Genomic DNA, 21837 nt, shown 5'->3' on the forward strand with positions numbered 1-21837 from the left:
AGGTAATTTGCCTCTTATGCAAATTTTCTTTATCATAATCACATAAACATAATAAAAAATAAATTATTTGAAAGCAAAATAAAAGGGGTAAATGGGCTTGTTCAAATAGAGAAAAAATTTATGCTCAGAGTCAAAAGTCACTAGTTGACTTCTAATGACCTCGAACCTTAAATAGAACAAGAACAAAACACTGAAGTGAGGTAAAAATCTAGAAACATAGTCCTATAGGAAAAAGTCTTCTTTCATTTTTACACTTTTGAAAGCAAGACCAAATGAAACTAAACTACATTATTCATTTTCTAGTTTCATGCTCATCACATTGCAAACCTGGTCATCAATTAACCATTCCTTCATAGAACACAAATATAAAGCCTTAGGAAGAGCAAGTTAATCAGAAAGAAAGCAGGTGGTGAAACAGGAGAAGCAAGAACACTGAGTAGTCCAAGGCTATGGAAATTAAACATGCTGTCTGATTTGGGTTTTCCAGACACTCCAAAAACTTAACCTTAAATATAGAGAATATTCCTTCTTGGATATATATCAGGGTTCCCCTGGTGGCTCTAATGGTAAAGAATCAACCTGAAATACAGGAGACCCGGGTTCAGTCTGTGGGTTAGGAAGATCCCCTAGAAGAGGGAATTTTATGATTCAATCATATAACACAAAACTAAAAAAAAAAAGAGTGTTATTAATTTTTACATTCAAAACAGTGTAGCCTCCCTAAAATACCATTTGTAAGTTTTCATACAGTCAGATAAATGTTTGCATTATTTATAGAATATAAGAATATTTATTATATACATACTATTCTTACCTAAAACCTTGCTGTAATATTCATCCCATTCTGGAAATACATAATATGAATATATCATGTCACTCACTGTATACAGTAACCAGTTTTCCAGCCTCTGTATAAAAGTCATGTTGTCTGTCAGTCTTGATGTGACACCAGGAACATATGAAGAAGGCATAGGAAGCCCAGCACACAGTCTTTCAATGGCATTCCCATAGAAAAACCGAAAAGTGTATATAAATGGAATATTCAGGAGTTCAGCCACCAATTCCCCACAAAAACTTAAAGGGTCAGCAATACAGACATCAAACTTGGCTGCCTGTAGCCTGCCGAGTAACTCCTTGTTTGTGACAGCACTGTCACACACTCTTTTGGTTGTTAATAAAAATTGTCTGACTGAGTTTGCCAGTTCTATTTGCATTTCCCACCATGAGAGTTTTGGCAGTTCAAAAATTTCTTCATAGAGCATGGTATTGAGCTCTTCCATGAAAGTTTCTTCAGTTACTGAAAGCTGGAGGATCTCCACATGATAGGGAATCTTGGTATGATCAATCAGAAGATTTTGTGAAGGTACCAGGAGAGTTATCTCATGCCCACGAAGGTGAAGCTCTTCTAGAATAACTTGTAAATTAATCCAGTGACTAAAATCCACAGGCCATACAAGAACTTTGCCCGTCCTCCCAGAGTTAAGGAGATATAGCTGCAGCACGAAAAGGATGCAGAAGCCTTGCACAGTCTTCATGGTTAACTCTTGCTTGAATTAAATTTTTACCAAATGCATGAAACTCCTAATCCAAAGATCTCTCCTTAACAGTCTCAATCAGTTTATAGATGGTTGAGCTGAACTTTGAATTGTGTACTTTGTATTATGGACTAAAATAGAAAGCAACTGCTTTGAAGTGAAAAAAAATATCTTGATAAAACACAATACACTGAGTTAGGAAATATATACTCAGGCTTAAACACAAATCCATAATAATTTCTAAGTAATATTTGAAAACCCAACATTATGTGATTTCATATTCTATTAAGGTTAGATTATTTGGATTGTTTTTCCTGGTTTTATTTTTGTGCTCATTTGGAACAGGAAGATCTCTGTAGTGTTTCTTTTGCTGATAATTCTTCTAGATATTTTAGGTACAGAAGAGATCATCACTTAATGCCAGAAATAAACACACTTTAAGAGATGTTAAGGCAAGGAGATTTATTTTATTTTTAATTTTATATTGGATTATATTTGATTAACAATGTATTAGTTTCAGGTGTACAGCAAAATGATTCAGTTATACAAATACATATATCTTCTCTTTTTAAAATTCTTTTCACATTTACATTGCTACAGAATACTGAGCAGAATTTCCTCTGCCATATATATATATATATATATATATATATATATAGTAAGTTCTTATTGGTTCAACTATTTGAAATATAGTAGTTTATATCTGCTAATCCCTTTTGTAACCTTAAGGGTTTTTTATTGTGTAAGTCTGTTTTTGTTTTGTAAATAAGTTCTTTTTTTTTTTTTTTTTGCACATATAAGCAATGTGGTACTTATCTCTCTGTGTATTCCTTATTTACTTAGTATGATAATCTCCAGGTCTATCTGTGTTGCTGTGATATTATATTTTGAAGATTAATCCCTTGTCTCTTTCTTCATCTGTAAATGTTTTTTCCCACTCCAAAAGTTGCCTTCCTATTTTGATTATGGTCTGTTTTGTTATGCAACAGCTTTTGAGTTTAATTTGATCCCATTTGTTAGTTTTGTTTTCATTTCCAATACTCTTGGAAATATATTTTAAAAAATATATCATTGTGATTTATTCAAAGAATGTTTTGGTGTTTGGTCTTACATTTAGGTCTTTAATCCATTTTTAGTTAGTTTTTGTGTATGATGTTAAATTATGTTCTATTCTCATTCCTTTACGTGTATCTTTCCAAACCACCTATTAAAGATCCTGGTTTTTTATCCACAGTTAGAGATTGATGATAGGTCTGTGGGTTTATTTCTGGACTTTCTATACTGTTCCAGTGATCTATATTTGTTTTGTGCCAGTACCATACTGTCTTACTGACTATAGCTTTGTAGTGTTGTCTGGGAAAGCTTATGTCTCTACCTTTTATTTTCTTTCTCAAAATTACTTTCATCATTCAAGGTCTTTTGTGTCTCCCTAATTTTCCTTTTTTAATTGTGATAGTTTATGAAAGTTTCCATTGGTAATTTGGTAGGGATTACTTTGAATCTGCAGATTTCCTTGAATACTGTAGAAATTTTGATAATAATATTGATTCTTCCAATTCCAGACTATGGTATGTCTTTCCATGTGAAGAGCTGACTCATTGGGAAAGATCCTGATGCTGGGAAACATTGAGGGCAGGAGGAGAAGGGGACAACAGAGGATGAGATGGTTGGATGGCATCACCGACTCAATGAACATGGGTTTGGGTGAACTCTGGGAGTTGGTGATGGACAAGGAGGCCTGCCATGCTGAGCTTCATGGGGTCACAAAGAGTCGGACATGACTGAAGGAATGAACTGAACTGAACTAGGTTTTTCATAGCTTTTTTTCTGAGGAACAAGCGTCTTTTAATTTTATTGATACAGTCACCATCCACAGTGATTTTGGAGAACAAGAAAGCACTGTTTCCACTTTTCTTCCTTCTATTTGCCATGAAATGATGGGACCAGATGCCATAATATTCTTTTTTTTTTTTTTAACGCTCACCTTTAGGCCAGCTTTTCCCTCTTTTACCCTCATCAAAAGGCTCTTTAGTTCCTTTTTAATTTCTGTCATTAGAGAGGTATCAACTGTGTATCACCTGAGGTTGATATTTCGGCAGCAATCTCAATTCCTGCTTGTAATTCATCGAGACAAGCATTTTACATGATGCACTCTGCATACAGTTAAATAAACAGAATGACAATATACAGCCTTATTGTACTTGTTATTTTAAAAGAGTGGGTATTAAAAACCAGTCATTTACTTTGGTCTATCATACCAATAACATACAAGAATCAGCTAGTTCTCTGAAGCCAAGAAGTGTTAGAATACAAATGAAGTACTATCATTGCTGCTAAGTCACTTCAGTCGTGTCTGACTCTGTACGGCCCCATAGACGGCAGCCCACCAGGCTCCCCCATCCCTGGGATTCTCCAGGCGAGTACACTGGAGTGGGTTGCCATTTTCTTCTCCGATGCATGAAAATGAAAAGTGAAAGTGAAGTCGCTCGGTCGTGTCTGACTCTTAGCGACCCCATGGACTGCAGACTACCAGGCTCCTCCATCCATAGGATTTACCAGGCAAGAGTACTGGAGTGGGGTGCCATATTAATATCCAAATGAAAGATAATCTTCAAATGAGAAACAACAACAACAACAAAAACAATGTTTTGTATTCCAAAGGGGACAGAGTCTAATGTGGAATAATATGGAAGGAAATTGATGGTGAAAAATGTACTTTACAGAAGATTAGAAACCCTAACAGGCTTCAATATTCCTGACTAGCAAAGAAGCTCTGTCTAGAGTGTGTTCTGCATTAGTCCTTGTATAATTCTTTTAGAGAATATGAAATAATTATTGATTATTAAACCCTAAATTATGTTAGATATTTAAGAAATATTCAACCTGATCAGTATGGATATAGAATTAATCATTGTGTTCCTGAGGTCTCAAACAGCATCTCAGCTGGTTGAACTAAAAGCAATGAATAAAATAAAGTGCTAAGTCTTCAATGGTAACAATTTCCACGTGTTTATTCATCTGTCATATCTTTGTAAAGAATAGATTATTTTAAACCTTAATTCTGAATCATGTGGCATATTTTTGGAGTGAGTCTTTGATATTTGACATGATAAGTTGAAGAATAGAAAAGAACCCAGAAAAACAGGAGGGAAATCTTTTCAGATCAGTGGCTGGATTATTCAGATAGACTCTGTCAAGGTTTCTAGTTCAACTGTTAAAAAAAAAAAAAAAAAAAGGCAGAAAAAGGCTACTCTCTCTTTGTCTTCTTTGCAGTCTTACCAAACTTCCAGTAACAAAACAGGCAACATTTAGTGACCAGGAATACAACAGTTGCCACACAAGCTAGCAGGAAGCCAATCACATCAAAAGAGTGGTGCTGGAACCAGTTGAGGTCATAGAAGGCTGGTCTAAGGTGCTTGGCTCCTTTGTGGCGCATGACAAACTCAACCCAGAAGACTGCTCGGTCCAGGGGTTTTACAGGTTGATCATGGTGAATCCTTGATAACTTCATAGCATTCTTTTTATAGCTAAAATTCAATAAATAAATAGCAACTTGAAAAGTGTTAAGGACATGATATACCTAAAACAGTTATATATTATTAAAAATATATTGTGCAATTAATTATATGATAAGTTGTGTCATAATTTATATTACCTAGAATATGAAAAGCATATGAAAATTTGTTTCCTCTTAAGATATTTCTAGATGTGATGGCTCATCAGTTTGAATGTGTTAGATGCTTTATAGTCTCAGTAATTATTGGAAGTGGGAGAGAAAATAATTTCCAGTTGGAAATATCATTCTGAAAGTACAGAAATAAAAATGATTATTAGAATGTGTAGCTTGAGAATACAGAATTTTGATCTAACTTGCTGAGTATGGTGTTGGGAACATGATAGTAACAGGAAGCAGGATGTAGGGGAAGGTCTAAGAAGAAGGAACCTTTTCCCCACTCATTCAGTCTTCCCAGATTTGGTCTGGAGTGTCAGTGTTAACAGGACTTCAGCAGTAACAGAAAATGGTTTCACTCTGTGATCTTCATGGTCCTGACATTTCAGATGAAAGCAAAAAGCTTCATGTGACCCTCTGAGCAAGAAGTAGGGCCTGAGACTGAACAGATGCTGGCATTTTTGCTTCAGGCTAAAGAAGGCTGTGTGTTGAAAAGCAGAAAAATTACTCTGTCAACAAAGATCTGAATAGTCAAGGCTATGGTCTTCCTAAGGTAAAATGCCAAATAACTGATGCTTTCAACTGTGGTGCTTGAGAAGACTCCTGAAAGTCCCTTGGATAGCAAGGAGATCAAACCAGTCAATCATAAGGGAGATCAACCCTGAATATTCACTGGAAGGACTGATGTTGACACTGAAGCTCCAGTATTTTGATCATCTGATGAGAACAGACAACTCATTGGAAAAGTCTATGATACTGGGAAAGATTGAGGGCAGAAGGAGAAGAGGGCATCAGAGGATGAGACAGTTGGATGGCAATACTTAAAATGAACATGAATTTGGGCAAACTCTGGGAGATGGTGAGGAACAGAGATCCCTGGCATGCTGCAGTTCATGGGGTTGCAAAGAGTAGACACGACTGGGTGACTGAACAACAACAATAACAGAGGGCTGCACCTGCAGTGGTGAGATGGAAGGATGGTGATCCATAGAACACAAAACCTTCTAACTTCTGTCAAGGAGCAGAAGACCCCACCCGGATTTGCGCTGATGGCTTTGAATGGCTGACTAAGAAGCAAGATTTCCTTGGGTTTGTGAAGGAGTGAAGTTATTTACCCACACCAAAATACAATCATCATTGACAGAGAATACAGAACATTAAATTGTAGAAAATCATGGGAAAGCATGTAAAAAGTTTTGAGGACAAGAACTATACACCATAAAAAAAATATAAAAAGCCTTGCTGCCCTTTTGTTTTTGTTTATTTTTTGAAAAAAATGCAGACCTTTCCTAATACACATGAATTTAAGGAATAAGTACTTCTGAATACATCTCAGGAAAACTACTAATAGTGACAGAAGTTCCAAGACAGATGCAAAAACAAAATATTTATCAGATAAAAAATCAATAAAATAAACAGATATACTCTATTAAAACATAAACTGCATCATTAAGTACATATAAATATGAAACTAATGCTAAATGATATTGGAAATTGTGGTCATGGAGAAGATAAGTACATTGTAAGCTTTGATAACATTGCACTGATAATATAGCAAAAAAAAAAAAAAGATGTAATGTTTAAGAGACACTGATGGAACCTGGTGCTTGTTTTAAAGAGTAAAGTAAGTCAGAAAGAGAGAAACGAACAACATATATAAATATTGTAACCTAGAAAAAAAATAGTACTGATAACCCCATTGGTAGGGTAGGAATAGAAATACAGATGTAGAGAACAGCTTTGTGGACACAGCAAGAGTAGTACCCAGTTGGACGAATTGAGTGAGTAGCCCTAACATATATACACTATCATGTGTAAAGTAGGCAGCCAGCTAGAAGTTGTTGTATAACACAGCCAGCTCAGCCTGGTGCTCTGGGTCTTCCTAGGTGGCACAGTGGTAAAGAATCTGCAGGAAAAGCACAGACACACATTTGATCCCTGGGTCAGGGAGATCCTCTGGAGGAAGAAATAGCAAACCACTCCAGTATTCTGCACTGGAAAATCTTACCAACAGAGGAGCCTAGCAGGCAACAGTTGATGGGGGCAAAAAGACTTGGATAGCCTTAGAAACTGCCACAAAAATAGAGAGGGGTGGGATGGGATGGAGGTCAGAGACAGGTTCATGAGGGAGGGATTATTTATACATATATATATATGTATGTATGTATATACATGTATACATACATATATGTATGTATACATATATGTATACATGTATATACATACATACATACATACATATATATATATATATATATATATATATATATATATATATATATACTTGGCATGATTCACGTTGTACTTGAGAATGGAGTGGCAAACCACTTCAGCATTCTGCCTTGAGAAACCCACAAACAGTACGAAAAGGCAAAACAATATGATACCAAAAGATGAACCCTCCCCAGGTCAATAGGTGTCCAATATGCGACTGAAGAAGACAGAGAAACAGCCCCAGAAGGAATAAATAGGCTGACCCATAGTGGAAATGACAGCTATTTGTGGATGTATCTGGTGGTGAAAGGGAGTAAGTCAAGGCTGTATATTGTCACCCTACTTATTTAACTTATATGCAGAGTATATCATGAAAAACGCTGGGCTGGTGGAAGCAGAAGCTGGAATCAAGATTGCCAGGAGAAATATTAATAACCTCAGATATGTAGGTGACACCACCCTTATGGCAGAAAGTGAAGAAGAACTAAAGATCCTCTTGATGAAAGTAAAGAGGAGAGTGAAAAAGGTGGCTTAAACTCAACATTCAGAAAACGAAGATCATGCATCTGGTCCCATCACTTCATGGCAAATAGATGGGGAAACAGTGGAAACAGTGGCTGACTTTATTTTTCTGGACTCCAAAATCACTGCAGATGGTAATTGCAGCCACGAAATTAAAAGACGCTTACTCCTTGGAAATAAAGTTATGACGAACCTAGATAACATATTCAAAAGCAGAGACATTACTTTGCCAACAAAGGTCCGTCTAGTCAAGGCTATGGTTTTTCCAGTGGTCATGTATGGATGCGAGAGTTGCACTGTGAAGAAAGCTGAGCACTGAAGAATTGATGCTTTTGAACTGTGGTGTTGGAGAAGACTCTTGAGAGTCCCTTGGACTGCAAGGAAATACAACCAGTCCATTCTAAAGGAGATCGGTCCTGGATGTTCTTTGGAAGGAATGATGCTAAAGCTGAAACTTCAGTACTTTGGCCACCTCATGTGAAGAGTTGACTCATTGGAAAAGACTCAGATGCTGAGAGGGATTGGGGGCAGGAGGAGAAGGGGATGAAAGAGGATGAGATGGTTGGATGGCATCACTGACTCAATGGACATGGGTTTGGGTGGACTCCGGAAGTTGGTGATGGACGGGGGGCCTGGTGTGCTGCAATTCATGGGAGCACAAAGAGTAGGACATGACTGAGCAACTGAACTGACCTGAACTGGTGGTGAAAGTAAAGTCCAATGCTGTAAATAACAATATTGCATAGGAACCTGGAATCTTAGGCCTATGAATCAAGGTAAATTGGAAGAGATCAAACAAGAGATGACAAGTTGAACACTGACATTTTAGGAATCAGTGGACTGAAATGGACTGCAATAGGTGAATTTAATTTAGCTGACCATTACATCTACTACTGTGGGAAGGAATCACTTTGAGAAATACAGTAGCCCTCATAGTCATCAAAAGAGCTCAAAATGCAAAACTTGGATGCAATCTCAAAAATGACAGAAACATCTCTGTGGGTTTCCAAAGCAAACCATTCAAAATCACAGTAATCCAAGTATATGCCCCAACCAATAACACCAAAGAAGCTGAATTTGAAGACCTACAAGATCTTCTAGAACTAACACCAAAAAAAAGATGTCCTTTTCACCATAAGGGCCCGGCATGCAAAAGAAGGAAGGCAAGATACCTGGAGTAACAGGCAAGGTTGGCCTTGGAGTACAAAATGAAGCAGGGCAAAGACTAACAGAGTTTTGGCAAGAGAATACACACTGGTCATGGCAAACACCCTCTTCCAACAACATGAGATGACTCTACTCATGGACATCACCAGATGGTCAATATTGAAGCCAGATTGATTAAATTCTTTGCAGCCAAAGATGGAGATACTCTATACAGTCAGCAAAAAACAAGACTGGGAGCTGACTGTGGCTCAGATCTAAAACTTCTTATTGCCAAATTCAGACTTAAATTGAAGAAAGTAGGGAAAACCACTAGACCATTCACATATGACCTAAATCAAATCCCTTATGATGATTATACAGAGGAAGTGACAAATAGAGTCAAGGGTTTAGATCTGATAGACCAAGTGCCTGAAAAACTATGAATGGAAATTCATAACATTGTACAGGAAGCCATGATTAAAACCATCCCCAGGAAATAGAAATGCTAACAAGCAAAATGGTAGTCTGAAGAGGCCTTACAAGTAGCTGAGAAAAGAAGTGAAAGACAATGGAGAAAAGAAAAGGTATATCCATCTGAATGCAGAGTTTCAAAGAATAGCAAGGAGAGATAAGATAGCTTTCCTAAGTGACCAATGCAAAGATAGAGGAAAACAATAGAATGGGAAATACTAGAGATCTCTTCAAGAAAATTAGAGTACCAAGGAAACATTTCATGCAAATATGAGCAAAATAAAGGCAGAAATTGTAGGAACCTAACAATAGATTTAGTATTAAGAGGAGGTGGCAAGAATACACAAAAAAATTAGACAAAAAAGATCTTAATGAACTTGATAGCCACAATGGTGTGAACACTCACCTAAAGCCAGAAATCCTGGAGTGCAAAGTCAAATGGGTCTTGGGAAGCACCACTATGAACAGAGATAGTGGAGGTGATGAAATTCCAGCTGAGCTATTTGTAATCCCAAGGAGGCTGGCATGCTATAGTCATTGAGGTCACAAAGAGTCAGACAATTTGAGTGACTAAGCACAGCACAAAATATGCTACTATTAAAGTTCTGCACTTAATATGCCAGCAAACTTGGAAAACTCACCAGTGGTCATAGGACTAGAAAAGGTAAGTTTTCATTCCAATCCCAAAGAAAGAAAATGCCAAAGAATGTTCAAACTACTGCAGAATTGTACTCATCTTACATTCTACCAAAGTAATGTTCAAAATTCTCCAAGCTTGGCTTCAACAGTTTGTGAAATGAGAACTTCCAGATGATCAAAATGAATTTACAAAAGGCAGAGGAACCAGAGGTCAAATTGCCAACATCTGCTGGATCATAGAAAGAGCAAGGGAATTCCAGAAAAACATCAATTTCTGCTTCATTGACTACATTAAAGACTTTATTGTGTGGATCACAACAAACTGTGAAAAATTCTCATTTATTTATTGTTATTATATTTTATTTTATTTTTACTTTATAATATTGTATTGGTTTTGCCATGAGATGGAAATACCAGGTCACCATACCTGCCTCCTGCAAAACCTGTATGAAACAACAGTTAGAACCAGACATGGAACAACAGACTGGTTTTAAATTGGGAAAGGAATATGTCAAGCATGTATATTGTAACCCTGCTTATTTAACTTGCATGCAGAGTACATCATGAGAAATGCCAGGCTGGATGAAGCTCAAGGTGGAATCAAGAGTGCTAGGAGAAATATCAATAACTCACGTATGCAGATGACACCAGTCTTATGGCAAAAAGCAAAGAGGAACTAAAGAGCCTCTTGATGAAGATAAAGGAGGAGAGTGAAACAACTGGCTTCAAACTCAACATTCAACAAGTGAAGATCATGGCATCCAGTCTCATCAGTTCAGTTCAGTCACTCAGTTGTGTCTGACTCTGTGACCCCATGGACTGCAGCATGCCAGGCTTCCCTGTCCATCATCATCTCCCATAACTTGCTCAAACTCATGTCCATCATGTCTGTGAAGTCATCCAATTATCTCTTCCTCTGTCTTCCCCTTCTCCTCTTGCAGGGGTTAATAATCAGCTGCTTTTTGCTCTGGCTAAGCCCTAAGAAACACACCATGGGAAAAGAATAAAAGCAAAATATAGTAATACCATGTAATCTAAACAAAAGTACATCCGTTTATTAGTTGGGATCGTCATGGCCTGCTAAGCTAAGTAAAAACATAATGTGGACCTGGGAACACAGGTCAGCGCAAGTTCAGAACGCTGCTTGTGCACAAACTAAGATGTTTCCCAAGGCATATTCGGGCCTAAGACCTATACCTGGGGATATTCCTTGTACAAGAACATAACAAAGATAGTTCAAAGTAAACAATAAAATGAGAGATGTGACCAGGGACATAGGAGGCTGATTTTATTGTGGCACAACAGATACTTTCTGCATGCCAAGACACTTAATAAAAGTGATGTGACTTTGAGGAACAAGTGGCCAAAGTATTGGAGCTTCAGCTTCAGCATCAGTTCTTCCAATGATAATTCACGACTGATTTCCCTTAGGATTGACTGGTTTGATCTCTTTGCAGTCCAAGTGACTCTCACCAAAGCATCAAATCCTCAGTGCTCAGCTCTCTTTATGGTCCAACTCTTCCATCCATACATGAAACTGGAAAAACCATAGCTTTCACTAGAAGGACTGTGGCAAATAGAAGGGGAAACAATGGAAACAGTGACAGGCTTTATTTTGGGGGGCTCCAAAATCACTGTGGATATGACTGCAGCCATGAAATTAAAAGACGATTGCTCTTTGGAAGAAAATCTATGACAGAATTAGGTACCATATTAAAAATTAGAGACATCACTTTCCCAACAAAGGTCCAACTAGTCAAAGCTAAATTTTTTCCAGTAATCATATACAGATGTGAGAAGTGAACCATAAAGAAGGCTGAGCACTGAAAAAATGATGTTTTTCATCTGTGGCATTGGAGAAGACTCTTGAAATTCCCTTAAACTGCAAGGAAATCAAACCAGTCAATCTTAAAGGAAATCAATCCTAAATATTCATTGGAAGTATTGATGCGAAAGCTGAAGCTCCAGTACTTTGGCCACCTGATGGAGGAGCCAACTCACCTGAAAAGACTCAGATTCTGAGAAAGACTGAAGGCAGGAGAAGGGGGCGACAGTGGATGAGATGATTGGAGGGTGTCACTGATTCAATGAACATGAGACCAAAGGCCTGGAAATAGTTTAGAATGGGGATGCCTGGTGTGCTGCAGTCCATGGGATTACAGAGTTGGACACAACTGAGCGATTTAACAACAAAATATTATTGCATTGTAGAAACTAATGTAACATTTTAAATCAGTTATCTCCCAATTAAAAATAAGTTAAACAAAAAAGAGAGACACCGGTAAGTGACTTCATAGTGAAAAGTCATTCAATATTTTAAAAAATTAAATATTTATAAAATAATTTTAATTTTTAATGTCAATGCATGTTTATAGATTTACATAAAATTAATAGTAAGAATTTATCTGATATATAGAAACATTTGTCCAACACTGGCAAATATTTTAATTTTTATATAGTTTCTTTTTTCCAAAGAATATATTTGTTTTATTAATGTGAAACAAAGTTACATAATAAATGCAATCCTTCATTATTGAGAATTTATTTATTTGTCTATGATCACAGCTAACTACCATGTTGTACAATGTTTCCCAGAACTTATTTATTTTATTACTCAAAGCCTGTTCCCTATTACTCAAAGCTTGCCTCTCCACTCTTTCAAATCCTAGACCCTGGAAAACACCAGTCTACTCTGTACTTCTATGAGTTTGAATTATTAAGCTGCATGTATCAGTTCAGTTCAGTTCAGTCGCTCAGTCATGTCCGACTCTTTGCGGCCCCATGAATTGCAGCACGCCAGGCCTCGCTGTTCATCACCATCTCCCGGAGTTCACTCAGACTCACGTCCATCGAGCCGTGATGCCATCCAGCCATCTCAACCTCGGCCGTCCCCTTCTCCTCCTGCCTCCAATCCCTCCCAGCATCAGAGTCTTTTCCAATGAGTCAACTCTTCTCATGAGGTGGTCAAAGTATAAGTCATGCTAAATAATATTTGTCATTCACTGACTTACTTCACCTAGCACAATAACATGCTTTCAAATATGGAAGTATTTCTTTTGTCTTTTTTGCTAAATAATATTCCTTCACATGCATACACCACATTTTCTTTATCTATTCATTCATTGAAAGACACTAAAGGTTTAACTCATACCTTGATTTTTGTAAATAATACAGCAATTAGTACTGGGGTGAAGCTATCAAATTGCCAACATCTGTTGGATCATTGGAAAAAGCAAGAGAGTTCCAGAAAACCATCTACTTCTCTTTTATTGACTATGCCAAAGCCTTTGACTGTGTGGACCACAACAAACTCTGGAAATTCTTAAAGATATGGGAAAACCAGACCACCTGACCCGTCTGTTTAGAAATCTTAATGCAGGTCAGGAAGCAATGGTTAGAACTGGACATGAAACAACAAACTGGTTCCAAATAGGGAAAGGAATATGTCAAGACTGTATATTGTCACCCTTATTTAATTTAACTTATATGCTCAGTACATCATGAGAAATGCTGGGCTGGATGAAGCACAATCTGGAATCAAGATTGCTGAAAGAAATATCAATAACCTCAGATATGCAGATGACACCACCCTTTTGGCAGAAAGTGAAGAACTAAAGAGCCTCTTGATGAAAGTTAAAGTGGAGAGTGAAAAAGTTTGCTTAAAGCTCAACATTTAGAAAATTAAGATCATGGCTACCAGTCCCATCATTTCATGGCAAACAGATTGGGAAACAGTGAAAACAGTGACAGACTATTTTTGGGGACTCCAAAATCACTGCAGATGGTGACTGCTGCCATGAAATTAAAAGATGCTTGCACCATGGAAGAAAAGTTGTGACCAACCCAGACAGCATATTAAAAAGCAGAGACATTATTTTGCCAACAAAGTCCATCTAGTCAAAGTTATTATTTTTCCAGTAGTCATGTATGGATGTGAAAGTTGGACTGTGAAGAAAACTGAGTGCTGAAGAATTGATGCTTTTGAACTGTGGTGTTGGAGAAGACTCTTGAGAGTCCCTTGGACTGCAAGGAGATCCAACCAGTCCATTCTAAGGAGATCGGTCCTGGGATTTCTTTGGAAGGAATGATGCTAAAGCTGAAACTCCAGTACTTTGGCCACTTCATGTGAAGAGCTGACTCATTGGAAAAGACTCTGATGCTGGGAGGGATTTAGGGCAGGAAGAGAAGGGGACGACAGAGGATGAGATGGCTGGATGGCATCACAGCTCGATGGACATGAGTTTGAGTGAACTTTGGGAGTTGGTGATGGACAGGGAGACCTGTCGTGCTATGATTCATGGGATCGCAAAGAGTTGAACATGACTGACTGAGTAACTGAACTGAACTGAACTGAAGAGGTGAGGAATTAGAAAAAGAAAAATTCCACTGCACTCCAGGTGAGAATGTAAATTGGTGCAGCCACTATGGAAAAAGGTATGGAAGCTTTTCAAAAGATCAATAGTAGAACCACAATTCTTCGGTGCTCAGTTTTCTTCATCGTCCAAGTTTCACAGCCATACTTGACCACTGGAAAAACCATAGCCTTGACTAGACGAACCTTTTTTTGGCAAAGTAATATCTCTCTTTTCAATATGCTGTCTAGGTTGGTAATAACTTTTCTTCCAAGGAGTAAGCGTCTTTTAATTTCATGGCTGCAGTCACCATCTACAGTGATTTTGGAGCCCCCCAAAATAAAGTCTGACACTGTTTCTACTGTTTCCCCATCTATTTCCCATGAAGTGATGGGACCGGATGCCATGATCTTCGGAATGTTGAGCTTTAAGCCAACTTTTTCACTTTCCTCTTTCACTTTCATCAAGAGGCTTTTTAGTTCCTCTTCACTTTCTGCCATAAGGGTGGAGTCATCTGCATATCTGAGGTTATTGATATTTCTTCCGGCAATCTTGATTCCAGCTTGTGCTTCTTCAAGCTCAGCGTTTCTCATGATTTACTCTGCATAGAAATTAAATAAGCAGGGTGCCAATATACAGCCTTGACATATTCCTTTTCCTATTTGGAACCAGTCTGTTGTTCCATGTCCAGTTCTAACTGTTGCTTCCTGACCTGCATACAGGTTTCTCAAGAGGCAGATCAGGTTGTCTGGTATTCCCATCTCTTTCAGAATTTCCCACAGTTTATTGTGATCCACACAGTCAAAGGGTTTGGCATAGTCAATAAGCCAGAAATAGATGTCTTTCTGGAACTCTCTTGCTTTTTCCATGATCCAGCAGATGTTGGCAATTTGATCTCTGGTTCCTCTGTCTTTTCTAAAACCAACTTGAACAGCAGGGAGTTCATGGTTCACGTATTGCTGAAGCCTGGCTTGGAGAATTTTGAGAATTACTTTACTAGCATGTGAGATGAGTGCAATTGTGTGGTAGTTTAAGCATTCTTTTGCATTGCCTTTCTTTGGAATTTGAATGAAAACTGAACTTTTCCAGTCCTGTGGAAACTGCTGAGTTTTCCAAATTTGCTGGCACATTGAGTGCAGCACTTTCACAGCATCATCTTTCAGGATTTGAAATAGCTCAACTGGAATTCCATCACTTCCACTAGCTTTGTTCATAGTGATGCTTTCTAAGGCCCACTTGACTTCACATACCAAGATGTCTGGCTCTAGATGAGTGATCACATCATCATGATTATCTGGGTCATGAAGATCTTTTATGTACAGTTTTCCGTGTATTCTTGCCGCCTCTTCTTAATATCGTCTGCTTCTGTTAGGTCCATACCATTTCTGTCCTTTATCGAGCCCATCTTTGCATGAAATGTTCCCTTGGTATCTCTAATTTTCTTGAAGTGATCTCTAGTCTTTCCCATTTTTTTCTTTTCCTCTATTTCTTTGCATTGATCGCTGAGGAAGGCTTTCTTATATCTTCTTGCTATTCTTTGGAACTCTGCATTCAGATGCTTATATCTTTCCTTTTCTCCTTTGCTTTTCACCTCTCTAATTTTCACAGCTATTTGTAAGGCCTCCTCAGACAGCCATTTTGCTTTTTTGCATTTCTTTTCCATGGGGATGGTCTTGATCTCTGTCTCCTGTACAATGTCACGAACCTCATTCCATAGTTCATCAGGCACTCTATCTATCAGATCTAGGCCCTTAAATCTATTTTGCACTTCAACTGAATAATCATAAGAGATTTGATTTAGGTCATACCTGAATGGTCTAGCAGTTTTCCCTACTTTCTTCAATTTGAGTCTGAATTTGGTAATAAGGAGTTCATGATCTGAGCCACAGTCAGCTCCTGGTCTCGGTTTTGTTGACTGTATATAACTTCTCTATCTTTGGCTGCAAAGAATATAATCAATCTGATTTCGGTGTTGGCCATCTGGTGATGTCCATGTGTAGAGTCGTCTCTTGTGTTATTGGAAGAGGGTGTTTGCTATGACCAGTGCATTAGTCCTTCCAAAGAACACCCAGAACTGATCTTTAGGATAGACTGGTTGGATTTCCTTGCAGTCCAAGGGACCTTCAAAAGTCTTCTCCTACACCACAGTTTAACAGCATCAATTCTTCGGTGCTCAGTTTTCTTCATCGTCCAAGTTTCACAGCCATACTTGACCACTGGAAAAACCATAGCCTTGACTAGACGAACCTTTTTTTGGCAAAGTAATATCTCTCTTTTCAATATGCTGTCTAGGTTGGTAATAATTTTCCTTCCAAGGAGTAAGCGTCTTTTAATTTCGTGGTTGCAATCACCATCTTCAGTGATTTTGCTGCCCAGAAAAATAAAATCAGCCACTGTTTCCACTGTTTCCCCATCTGTTTCCCATGAAGTGATGGGACCAGATGCCACGACATTAGTTTTCTGGATGTTGAGCTTTAAGCCAAGTTTTTCACTCTCTTCTTTCACTTTCATCAAGAGGCTTTTTAGTTCCTCTTTATTTTCTGCCATAAGGGTGGTGTCATCTGCATATCTGAGGTTATTGGTATTTCTCCCAGCAACCTTGATTCCAGCTTGTGCTTCTTCCAGTCCAGCATTTCTCATGATGTACTCTGCAAAGAAGTTAAATAAACAGCCAATATACAGCCTTGACATACTCCTTTTCCTATTTGGAACCAGTCTATTGTTCCATGTCCAATTCTAACTGTTGCTTCCTAACCCACATATAGGTTTCTCAAGAGGCAGGTCAGGTGGTCTGGTATTCCCATCTCTTTCACACTTTTCCACAGTTTATTGTGGTCCACACAGTCAAAGGCTTTGGCATTGTCAATAATGCAGAAATAGATGTTTTTCCGGAACTCTCTTGCTTTTTCCCATGATCCAGCAGATGCTGGCAATTTGATCTCTGGTTCCTCTGTCTTTTCTAAAACAAGCTTGAACATCTGGAAGTTTATGGTTCACATATTGCTGAAGCCTGGCTTGGAGAATTTTGAGAATTACTTTACTAGCGTGTGAGATGAATACAATTGTGCAGTAGTTTGAGCATGCTTTGGCATTGGCTTTCTTTGGGATTGGAATGAAAACTGACATTTTCCAGTCCTGTGGCCACTGCTGAGTTTTCCAAACTTGCTAGCATATTGAGTGCAGCACTTTCACAGCATCATCTTTCAGGATTTGAAATAGCTCCACTGGAATGCTGTCACCTCTACTAGCTTTGTTCGTAGTGATGCTTTCTAAGGCCCACTTGACTTCACATTCCAGGATGTCTGGCTCTAGGTGAGTGATTACACGATCGTGATTATCTGCGTCGTGAAGATCTTTTTCATACAGTTCTTCTGTGTATTCTTGCCATCACTTTTTAATATCTTCTGCTTCTGTTAGTTCCATCCCATTTCTGTCCTTTTTCGAGCCCATCTTTGAATGAAATGTTCCCTTGGTATCTCTAATTTTCTTGAAGAGAACTCTAGTCTTTCCCATTCTGTTTTCCTCTGTTTCTTTGCATTGATTGCTGAGGAAGGCTTTCTTATCTCTCCATTCTCTTCTTTGGAACTCTGCATTCAGATGCTTATATCTTTTGTTTCCTCCTTTGCTTTTCACTTCTCTTCTTTTCACAGCTATTTGTAAGGCCTCCTCAGATAGCCATTTTGCTTTTTGCATTTCTTTTCCATGCAGAAGCACGCTGGCTGAGACAGACCTCAGAGAAGTGTGCCCGAGAGGAGCTATTGTAGTGGCTGAGAGGATCTTACCCCACGTCCGAGGTCAGAGGCGGAGGCCGAGACGAGCTACTACACACCCGAGGTCAGGGCAGTGGCCAGGAGGAGCTACCCCGTGCCTGAGGTCAGGGAAGGCGGCCAAGAGGAGCAACCCTACGTCCAAGGAGCAGTGGATGCGTGGGCCAAGGAGGGTGGAGAGGAGCTACTCCTCACTTCTTAGACCGTGTCTTTTAATGATGGCCATTCTAAATGTTCCAAGCTGGCTTGAAACTCAACATTCAAAAAACTAAGAGTATGGTATATTGTCCCATCACTCTAAGGCAAATAGAAGGGGAAAACTTGGAAGCAGTGCTAGATTTTATCTTCTTGGGCTCCAAAATCACTGCAGATTGTGACTGCTGCCTTGAAATTAAAAGACACTTGTCCATTCCAAGGAAAACTATGATAAACCTATACAGCACATTAAAAGGCAAGGATATCACTTTGTTGACAACGGCCCATATAGTCAAAGATATGGTTCTGCAGTAATCAGGTTTGAATGTTATTTCATACATGCATGCTCAGTTGTGTCATGCTCTTTTGGACTCCATGGATTAAAGTAGTCCAGGCTCTTCCATACATGGGATTTTCCAAACAAGAATACTAGAGTGGGTTGCCATTTTCTAAACCAGGGGAAGATTTTCCAAGCAAGAATGCTGAAATGGGTTCCCATATCCTACACCATGGTTTGATCACTCCTAGAGCCAGACATCATGGAGTGTGAAGTCAAGTGGGCCTTAGGAAGCATCATTATGAACAAAGATAGTGGAGGTGATGGAATTCCAGTTGAGTTACTTCAAAACCTATAACACAACGCTGTAAAAGTGCTGCATTTAATTTGCCAGCAAATTTGGAAAATTCAGCAGTGGCCACAGGACTGGAAAAGGTCAATTTTCATTCCAGTCCCAAAGAAAGGCAGTAGCAAAGAATGTGCAAACTACTGCATAATTCTACTCACCTCACACACTAGCAAAGTAATGCTCAAAGTTCTCCAAGCTTGGCTTCAACAGTATATGAACTGAGAATTTCCAGATGTTCAAGCCGGATTTTAAAAAGGCAGAAGAATGAGAGATGAAATTGCATTTATCTTGCTAGAAAACAAGAGAATTCCAGAAAAAAAAAATTTACTTCTGCTTCATTGACTACACTAAAACCTTTGACTGTGTGGATTAAATCAAACTATGGAAAATTCTTCAAGAGATGGGAGTACCAGACCATCTGCCTGCCTCCTGCAAAACCTATATGCAGGTTGAAAAGCAACAATAAGAACCAGACATGGAAAAATGGACTGGTTTCAAACTGGGAAGAGTACTTCAAGGATGTATATTGTAAACCTGTTTATTTAACTTGTATGCATAGTACATCATGCAAAATGCTGGGCTGGATGAAGAACAAGCTGGAATCAAAATTGCCAGGAGAAATATCTATAACCTTAGATATGCAGATGACACCACCCAAATGCCAGAAAACAAAGAGGAAATATTCTATTGATGACGGTGAAAGAGAAGAGAGAAAAAGCTGGCTTAAAGCTCAACATTCAAAAAATGAAGATCATGCCATCTAGTCCCGTCACTTCATGACAAATCGATGGGGAAACAGTGACAGACTTTATTTTCTTGGACTCCAAAATCACAGTGGATGATGAGTGCCGCCATGAAATTAAAAGAATCTTGGTCTTGGAAGAAAAGCTATGACAAACCTAGAGCATATATTAAAAAGCATAGAAATTACTTTGCTGACAAAGGTCTATATAGTCAAACTATGGCTTTTCCCAGCAGTCAGGTATGGATGTGAGAGTTGGACCATAAAGAAGGCTTAGAGTCAAAGAATTGATGCTTTTGCACTTTGGTGTTGGACAAGACTTTTGGGAGTCCCTTGGTCTTCAAGGAGATCAAACTGGTCAATCCTAAAGGAAATCAATCTTGAATATTCACTGGAAGGACTGATGAAGCTGAAGCTCCAATATTTTGGCCACCTGATGTGAAGTGCTGACTCATTAGAAAAGACCCTGATTATGGGAAAGATTGAAGGCAGGAGGAGAAGGGGATGAAGAGGATTAGATGCTTAGATGCATCACTGTCTCAATGACATTAATTTGAGCAAGCTCAGGATATGGTGATTGGCAGAAAAGTCTGGGCTGCTGCAGTCCACGGGGTCGCAGAGCCAGATGCAACTGAGTGACTGAAAAATGCCATGAGATCTCCTGACTCAGGAATCGAACCTACATCTCCTGCAACAATTGCATCGGCCACTGGTTTCTTTACCACTGAACCATAAAGAAGGCTGAGCACCAAAGATTTGATGCTTTCTGATTGTGGTGCTGGAGAAGACTCTTGAGAGTCCCTTGGAGAACAAGGAGATCAAATCAATCAATCCCGAAGGAAATCAACTCTAACTATTCCTAGAAAGAGGGATGCTGAAGCTGAAACTCCAATACTTTGGCCATCTCATGTGAAGAACCGACTCACTGCAAAAACCTGATGCTGGAGCAGATTGAAGGGAAAAAAGAGTAGGGGGCAGCAGAGGAAGAGATGGTTAGATAGCATCTCACCTCAATGGGCATGTATTTGAGAACACTGTAGGAGATAGTGGAGAATGGAGGAACCTGTCATGCTGTAGTGAATGGGTCACAGCGTCAGACACAACTTAGTGACTGAACAACATCAACAACAATTCTAATAGGTGTGAGGTGGGATTTTGATTTGCATTTCATGATGCTTAGTAACATCAATCCCCTTTTCAAGTACCTGTTGACCATTTATATGTCTTCTTTGGGCAAATGTGTATTTAGTAACTCCATTCATTTTTAAAAAAATATTGCTATTGAGTAATATGGGTTACTTATATCTTTTGTATATCAGTCTATATCAGATGTGCAATTTTCAAAATAATCTCCAATTTTGTACATTGACCTTTATTTTGTAAATCATTTATTTTTCTGTGTAGAAGCTTCTGAGCTTGATAAAGCCCCACCTGTTGTTTTACATTGGTTCCTTGTATTGTTGGTATCATATCCCAAAATTTCTTGCCAATACCCTTGTCAAGAAACTTTTCCTCCAGTTTTATAAGACATTTATGGCTTCAGGTCTTATGTTCAAGTCTGTAGTCCATTTCTAGTCAAGTTTTGTAAGTAATGCAATGTGGTGGTTTAGTCGCTAAGTCATGTCTGTCTCTTGTGACACCATGGAGAGTATCCAACCAGGCTCCTCTGTAGATGGGATTCTCCAGGAAAGAATACTGGAGTGGGTTGCTAATTCCTTCTCCAGGAGCTCTTCCTAACCCCAGAAATGAACCTTGGTCTCCTGCATTGAAAACAGATCTTTACCAACTGAGCTTTGAGGGAAGTAATGTAATATAAGGGTCCAAGTTTTATTCTCCTGCGTATGATTATTTAGTTTCCTTAGTACTACTTATTGAAGAGATAACACTTTTCCTATTGACTATTCTTTACTTTTTGTCAAATATTATTCAACTTTACATATAAGGGTTTGTATCAGGGC

At 38.5% G+C, this 21837-nt stretch overlaps 1 protein-coding gene across 5 annotated transcripts in view; it reads right to left on the bottom strand.

Annotated features, from left to right (window-relative positions):
* The window catches only part of LOC101122788 (UDP-glucuronosyltransferase 2C1-like), an 89099-nt gene that overhangs the window by 35526 nt on the left and 31736 nt on the right, over positions 1-21837 (bottom strand). For 3 of the 5 annotated variants that reach the window (XM_042251479.2, XM_027971047.3, XM_042251478.2), the window contains exon 6: positions 4815-5062. In XM_042251479.2, the coding sequence (XP_042107413.1) occupies positions 4815-5062 (248 nt within the window). Of the gene's footprint in view, positions 1-814; positions 1595-4814; positions 5063-21837 lie in introns of those variants that run through there. The other 2 variants (XM_042251480.2, XM_004009878.6) reach the window with 1 other exon arrangement.

This window comes from Ovis aries, chromosome 6 (assembly GCF_016772045.2).
Source record: "Ovis aries strain OAR_USU_Benz2616 breed Rambouillet chromosome 6, ARS-UI_Ramb_v3.0, whole genome shotgun sequence".
NCBI classification, from domain to species: Eukaryota; Metazoa; Chordata; class Mammalia; order Artiodactyla; family Bovidae; genus Ovis; species Ovis aries.